Raw genomic sequence first — 8,450 nt, 5'->3', positions numbered from 1 at the left:
ATGGAAATAACCATGACAAAGGCAGATGGTTTTGTTATACCTAAACCTGAAGCACAGTGGAATGAAGTAGATGAGAAAAAGTATAACTATGATTGGAAAGCCATAAATATGCTCATTGCCGCCTTAGGTGTTGATGAGTATTATTGGGTTTCCCATTATACTAGTTCTAAAGCTATGTGAGACTCATTGCAAATTACCCATGGGGGAACCAATGATGTCAAACTAGCTAGAATCAACACTTTAACTCAAGAATTTGACCTTTTTCATATGGAGGATGGTGAAACCATTACCGATATGCAAAATCGATTTTCTCATCTAATCAATCAGTTAAATGCTCTTGGTAGAACTACCCCTAATGATGTTGCTACTAATAAAATCTTAAGATATCTTAACAGGAATTGGCTACCAAAGGTCACCGCGATTAAGGAAGCCAATGATCTAAGAACATCGGACATGGCAACATTGTTTGGCAAACTTCAAGAGCATGAGCAAGAGCTCATGAGCCTTGATAAAAATAAGAAGAGTCTAAAGAAGGAAAAGAAGGAAAAGAAGGAGAAAGTTAAGGACACCGAAAGAAAGTTTATCGCTTTAAAAACTTCAAGATATAATTCATCCACCAATGATGCGTGTGAGAGTGGATCAAGTGATGACGGTAAAGATTTGAATGCAGACATGAGGCTATTTGTAAGGAGGTATAACTGATACCTTAGAAAGAACGAAGTCCAACATTCGGATAAAAATCCTATCAACTATAGAAGACAATCAAAATTCCCGAATCAAGAGGAAGGTAAGACAACTAAGTCAAAAGGATCATGCTTCAATTGCAGAAAGGTCGGTCATTATAAGACGGATTGTCCCTTGCTGAAGAAATACAAAGGAAAAGACAAACATCACAATAAATATAGCAAAGTTAGAAGAGCATACATTGCATGGGAGAGTGATAGTGAGTCCTCAAGCAATGATAAATCAAGTGATGAAGAAGAAAACACCAATCTTTGTCTTACAGTTCATCGAAAGAAGAAAAAGAATGTAAGTCATTCTAAATATGATCATGTTGATAAAATGTATTATTGTGATTTGAAAAATGCCTTTAGTACTCTACACAATGAGGCCAAGGAAGCTTTCAAACGCCTAGCCTCAAATAATAAAATTTTCTGCAATTTAGAAAAGAAGATTTCTGATTCCGAAAAGGAATTAGAAACCCTCAAAAAATCAATGATAGAGGTTACTAAAGGCAAAACTGAAGATGATAAGGGATTTTGGTTTGGATGGTCCAGATGTGAAACCTGTCACATTTGGCAAAGAGAGGTTAGAACTCTTCGAGCCAAATTAGACAAGGCTTTACAACCTAAAGTTGCCTTTGCTATTGATATATCACATTTTAGAAGTGACATGAATAATCCTTATCAAAAATACACTTATGTGGTAAAGGATCAAATTAGCAAAAGCAACTCTCATCCTAACTTAAATTTTCTATATTGTTGCAAAAGGGGACATACTATTGCTAAATGTCGATTTAGGAGATTTCTAGTCCCTAAAGGCATTTTTCAATGGTTGCCCAAATGCAACCAAAGTTTTACTCACACACTAGGACCCAATGAACCTCCTTCCCTTGTTTAAATTTGTAGGTGGAATGTCTTGAGGATACAGAGAGAACATGGATTCTCGATAGTGGATGCTAAAGACACATGACGGGTGACACTTCCTTGTTCTTTAACTTTGTGGATAAGAAGAAATGGTTTGTAACCTACGATTATAATAACAAGGTATCTATACTCGGAAAAGGTAGTGTAGGTAATGCCTCCTCTACTACTATCTCAGACGTCCTTTTAGTTAAAGGCCTTAAGCACAATCTCATTAGTATTAGCCAATTATGTGACAAAGGATATAGTCTCGTTTTTAAAAGATTGTTGCATGATTTAACATAATGATAATAAGAATGATGTGCTTAAGGGTTGGAGGGAAAATAATGTATACATGCTTAACTTGAATGAAGTATCTTTGACTAGTGCTAAATGTCTCGTCTCCATGAGTGAAGACTCATGGCTTTGGCATAGGCGATTAACGCATGTAAACTTTGACTTGCTAAATAAAGTTATCGCAAAAGATCTAGTAGTTGGTTTTCCCAAAATAAAATTTTTAAAAGATTACTTGTGTGATGTGTGCCAAATGGGAAAGCAAACAAGGATCTCGTTTAAATCTAAAAATATTATTTCCATAATGAGACCCCTTGAACTTCTCCATATGGACCTTTTTGGGCCATCTAGAATTAAAAGTCTAGGTGGAAACCACTATGGTTTGTTATAGTAGATGACTACTCTATATTTTGTTGGACTATCTTCTTAGCAAGTAAAAGTGACACTTTTTCTGCTTTTGAAAAGTTTGCCAAGATGTCTCAAAACAAATTGAACACTAGCATAGTTACTATTCGAAGTGATCACGGAGGTGAATTTGAAAACCACCTCTTTGAGGAATTTTATGAAACAAACGACATTGATCATAATTTTTCTGCTCTAAGAACTCCACAACAAAATAGAGTAGTGGAACGTAAAAATAGAATTTTAGAAGAGCGTGGAAGGACTATGATCAATGAAAATGACCTTCCTAAATATTTTTGGGCCGATGCCATAAATACGGCTTGTTATGTATTGAATAGGATACTCATTTGTCCTATTCTAAACAAAACCCCTTATGAATTTCTAAAGGGAAGGAAGCCTAATGTTTCACATATTCATATCTTCGGATGTAAATGCTTTGTATTAAACAATGGTAAAGAAAATCTTGGTAAATTTGACTCAAAAGCCGATGAAGGTATCTTTCTTGGATACTCTCATTCTAGTAAAGCATATAGAGTATACAAAAGGTTACTTATTGTTGAAGAATCCGTGCATGTTTCCTTTGATGAATCTTATCCGAAAACTGTCGTAGAAGGTATTATTGTTGATGGTGCACGTGTTCCTTCGGATGACATAATAAAAGATCAAGAAGAAAAGCGTGTTGAACCCCATCCGGAAAAAGCTGAGGAGGAGCCAGATCAAATTTTCGAAAAGAAAGAGAAGGATCATTTGATTAATAACAATGATCTTCCTTTGGAATGGAAATCTTCTAAGAATCATCCCATCGATAATATTCTAGGAGATATCTCAAAGGGAGTTACCACACGGTCAAAGATAAGTAAATTTTATTATCATTTCGCTTTCGTCTCTCAAAATGAGCCTAAAAACTCCAAAGACGCATTACTCGATGAACATTGGTTTTTAGCGATGCAAGAGAAACTTAATCAATTCAAAAGAAATGAGGTGTGGGATCTTGTTCCCCCTCCGCGAGACCATCGAGTAATCGGCACTAAATGGGTGTTTAGGAACAAGTTAGACGAAAACGGAGTTATAACTCGCAACAAGGCGCGCCTTGTTGCTCAAGGATATAACCAAGAGGAAGACATCGACTATGAGGAAACTTATACTCTGGTTTCCCGACTCGAGGCTATATGCCTTTTGCTTGCCTATGCTTGTTCTCAAAATTTCAAATTATTTCAAATGGATGTTAAGAGCGCTTTCCTAAACGTTCACATTAATGAAGAGGTCTATGTATATCAACCTCCCGGTTTTGAAAACTATAAGCATCCTAACTATGTTTATAAGCTTAAACGTGTTTTGTACGGTCTCAAACAAGCCCCTAGGGCATGGTATGCGCGTCTTAGAAAATTTCTACTAGAACAAGGATTATCAAGAGGGAAGGTTGATACAACCCTTTTTATTAAGAGTCAAGGAAAACACTCTATTTTAGCTCAATCCTATGTAGATGATATTATTTTTGGATCTACTAACATAAATTCGGTCAAGAAATTCTCTAAGTTGATGTAGGGAGAATTTGAAATGAGCATGATGGGGGAGCTAAGTTACTTCCTCGGACTTCAAATCAAGTAACTTGAAGAAGGAACTTTTGTGAGCCAAATGAAGTATTGTAATGAGCTACTCAAGCGCTTCGATATGGAAAACTCCAAGGTAATCGACACTCCAATGCCTACTGCTGTAAATATGGATCGGGATGAAAATGGTAAGGTCGTAGATATAAAAAGGTATAGAGGTATGATCAGTTACCTCCTATATCTTACCGCATCTTGATCAGATATTATGTTTAGTGTATGTATGTGTGCTAGGTATCAATCATGTCCCAAAGAATCACATTTAAAGGCCGTCAAGCACATACTTAGTTACCTCTGTGGTACTTCAAAGTATGGGCTTTGGTTTTCTAAGGGAAGTGATTGCTCTTTGGTTGGCTACTCTGACTCCGACTTTTCCGGTTACAAATCTGATAGGAAAATCACTAGTGACACTTGTCATTTTTATTCAAATTCCTCAGTGAGTTGGCACAACAAAAAGAAAGTTTCAGTTGCTTTGTCAACAGCCGAGGCGGAATACGTTGCAGCCGGTAATTGTTGTGCTCAATTTTTTTGGCTCAATAAACAATTACTCGACTTCAATGTTCAACTTGAACGTATTCCCATTTTTTGTGATAACACAAGTGCTATCAATTTAACCAAAACTCCTATACTACATTCGCGCACTAAACATATTGAAATTCGACATCAGTTCCTTAGGGATCATGTTGAGAAATGTGATGTTGTCTTCGAGCATGTTGATAGCAAAAATCAACTTGCCGATATCTTCACAAAACCACTTGCGACAAAGCCTTTCTTCCACATCCGTAGGGAACTTGGTGTTCTCAATATCTCGATCACATTTAAATACATATATTATGCCTGTTTATTCCTTGATTTATAAGTACGACTATGTGAGGGCACTCGTCGTCTATCACCATTGGAGGTAATATCGTTCCTATCCACTTGACCTATATGGTATGTATATACTTGTTCTATGTAATTCTTGATGTTCATTTTCTGGTTTGAACTAAATGTGATGCATTTCTATGCTTTAATTATGATTGAACTTGCTTAGGTATTATATTTAACATGAATTTTCATTTCCCTATGTTTACATGTTATTGTACTTACTTATTTGTCTTAAAGTTTATGTTGAACAATTATGGCAATCTTATTTACTTTTTCTCTTTTGCTCCGTGTAATATTTAAGCATATACTTCTTCCATTGACTTCATGTTATGTGCATGGTTGTTGATGTCTATATGTTACAAAGTCGTTGACTAAGTGCTTATGAATATCTTTATATCATGTTGACCATTTCATTGTTTCTTTTTGATGTTGTCAAAGGGGGAGAAGCAATGGAAACACAATAGTTAATTTAGCAGATTTAGAATAGCAGAATATTCGAAGGCATGCATAAAATCAGGGGGAGTATGTCTATCAAAGTACGTGATTGTGCCACGGTTTTCCATCATCAAAAAGGGGGAGTATGTGAGGGCAAAAATCCTTTTACCTTATTTTAATGATGTCAAACCTCTTTATTTCCTCATAATGTGTGCTTTGGACGATGTCATCATATCATAGAATGCATTCATTCTCTAACATGCTCAAAGTATAAGTGAAATGAGTCCATGCATATAAGAGCATTTCATAGATGTGAATAATGCACTTGATCATCATTGGTACCTTAGGTTCATAAGAAAATGGTTTGAATTGACCAAAATATCAAAAACTCATTTTTGACAGTGTAAGAATTTTGAGTTGATTCATCCTTTGTTTGAGTCGACTCATTGAGTTGACTAATTGGCTGTTTTATTTGAACCATGTTGCCACGGGTCTGAACAGGTTGAGTCATGAGTCGACTCAACTCTGGAAAAACCTGTTTGAGTTTACTCATCCCTTGTTTGAGTTGACTCATTGGCTGTTTGAGTCGACTCATTGGCTGTTTGAGTCTACTCATTGGCTGTTTCATTTGAACCATGTTGCCACGAGTCTGAACAGGTCGAGTCATGAGTCGACTCAACCTATTTGAGTCGACTCAACTGTGTGAACAAGTCGACTGGTCGCTGTTGGCACTCAATTTTCTACTGTGCATTTTTGCAAAATTATTCTGTTATGTCTGTTACTTTGTCCATGCATCATATAAATATTCTTGAGTCTCTTCTTCAATATTTTAACAAGAAAAGTGAAAGATATACACCAAAATGCTCATCATCTTCATTCTTCATTGCATTTCTCAATAATCACACATAATAATCTTTATTGAGCATTGTGCATTGTAGTTGTGATAACGTTAAAATAAGATTGGATTATATTAGTTTGGGTTGAGACTTTGTGTGGGTTTTTCTTGAATAAAACCCTTGAGGTTTTGTCCTCCAAGAATTGGGGTTTTTTTGCAGTAACCTTTGCTTTGCAGATTCAGCCGAGTGAAAAGTTTGAAGAACGGAAGGTTCGGTCAAACAAGTACAGGTAAACGGAGGATTGTGAAGAAAGCTTAGGGATCAAGCAACTTGCGTTCGAAATCAGTCGAGCTGAAGTTTTGGAGAACTTGGCGTTCTTGCAATAAGGTAGCGGTAACCGGAGGTTTGTTCGAAGCGCTTGAAGAACTTGGTTCAACTCGAATCAAGGGGAGAGAATAGAATAGGATCTACAACAACTCTAGGGGTTGATTGATGGGGATCATTTGTTCTCTTGTATTGACTTCGCAACGTGTTAATAAAACATCTCAATTCTAGATTTAGAATTGAGGGCAGACGTACCCTAAGCGAAGACGATAGGGGAACTGCCTCAACAAATCCGGTCTTGTTCTCTCTACCTCTTAACTCTTTAAATTCTGCATTAATTACGTTTTATGTGAAATTAATCGTAAAATCAATATCGCTTGATTGATGTGCATAACAACTGTTTGATAAATTGTTGCAATCACTTTGATTGCAACTGAGTAAAATTTTGCACATTCAATTTGAGTGAAATTGAAACTTGGTGTGGAGTGCACACCAAGTGTTTGATAAAATTAATCTCACACAAACTTAGTAATATGTTCCTTGATCTCTTATTGTGTTAAGCATTATTAGAGGTAATGATATCAAGGATCATAGTGTTTAATCGATTGATTTAGATAGGGGTTGATAATCTCTATCTTAAGTAATTCCATTCGGTTTCACGCATATCCGATCTTTTCATTAACGGATCGCTTAGACGATTAAAATCTAGGGTGCTTCTGCAATCGTTGAAAACATTTTTAAAAAAACGCTAAATTTCAAAACTGATCTATTTAACCCCCCTTCTAGATCGGCACTATCGTCTAACAATATACATCAACAATAACAACATTTATCAACAACAACAACAACATCAACAACATACACTTATAAACAAAAATAACACAAACCATTTATGAACAACAAAAACGACGATAAAATGCATCAACATTTATCAATAAAATGACAACAACATATATTTTATTAAAAAGATTCATGGAATGATCTGAAGTTGATCTACTTTGTATTGCTATGATGAAAAAATACAAGTCAGATGAAGCTTCCAAAATAGATTCATACTGCTTATATTGTTTCTCCATAGAAACACAAGTTAAACCATTTATGAACCACACCCATAGTATGAGTTCTCTTGAACCAGATTTTGAGATATAAACAACTTTCAGAATGTTATCCTGTTTTGAAAATATAAACTAGCATTAACATAAACAGAAACATGACCCAAAAAGGAAGTAAGTAATGCCAAATGAAAAAACACCTTTTAAGAAGAACTAGTGTCATGCATGGAACATATATGAAAAATGTAAGAAAGTCAATGGAAAAGATTACCTTTTAGTTTGAAGAAGGTTATCAAAACGAGTTCGCTACATTGGAAGAGAGAAATATTAGGGTTTCGTTTTGAGAAAAAAAAGGAAGAAAATGTATCAATAAAATGTAAGAAAGCATATGAAAAAGAAGACGAAAGAGAAAGCGAATGAACTTGATTACCTGTAAGTTTGAATATGTTAATGATGAAGAGTTCACTGCATGTGGAAGATTATATTTGTAGCGGTAAATTCATGATCATCAAGCTATGGATAAGCTAGAGATCAAATAACAAGAGTCGCCACCGCGCTTTTATTATTTCCAAGGGAAAAGGGTAAAAGTACGAACAAAACCCAAAAGTAAGAAGTTTTCAAATCAAAACTAATAAAATGTCAGAGATTACAAGTAAGGGGGTTGGTTACACAGAGGGAAGATGTTAGCACCCAAAGTGTCCTAGGTACTCCTAGGGAGCCCTTTTTGTGTGCATATGTATTTGGTACAAAATGATGTTTACAAACAAATAGAGGGCCAATTTGTTTTAGCTTTAAAAAAGTGGATTTTTTCTTTGTATTTTTGAAAATGGATTCTACAAAAATGTTTTTCAAAATATTACAAGTTTTTCTAAATTTGTTTTTTATAAATTAAAAGATTGAATTATTCATTCTATAACATAAATATACATTATTGAAGATCAAAACATAATCAAAATCACAATTTTTTCAAAAAGTTGTATCTTAAAAATGATTTTTATGAAAAGCTATTTG

At 35.0% G+C, this 8,450-nt stretch overlaps 1 protein-coding gene across 1 annotated transcript; it reads left to right on the top strand.

Annotated features, from left to right (window-relative positions):
- Positions 1 to 267: 267 nt before the first annotated feature.
- Positions 268 to 1,682, top strand: LOC127080630 (uncharacterized). The gene is made up of 3 exons (XM_051020944.1): positions 268 to 692; positions 828 to 1,425; positions 1,629 to 1,682. Exons 1-3 carry the CDS (start codon positions 268 to 270, stop codon positions 1,680 to 1,682), a joined length of 1,077 nt encoding a protein of 358 aa, XP_050876901.1.
- Positions 1,683 to 8,450: the final 6,768 nt, after the last annotated feature.

This window comes from Lathyrus oleraceus, chromosome 5 (genome assembly GCF_024323335.1).
Source record: "Lathyrus oleraceus cultivar Zhongwan6 chromosome 5, CAAS_Psat_ZW6_1.0, whole genome shotgun sequence".
NCBI classification, from domain to species: Eukaryota; Viridiplantae; Streptophyta; class Magnoliopsida; order Fabales; family Fabaceae; genus Lathyrus; species Lathyrus oleraceus.
Note: the sequence above shows the minus strand (reverse complement) of the source record. Positions and strands in the feature narration are given on the sequence as shown.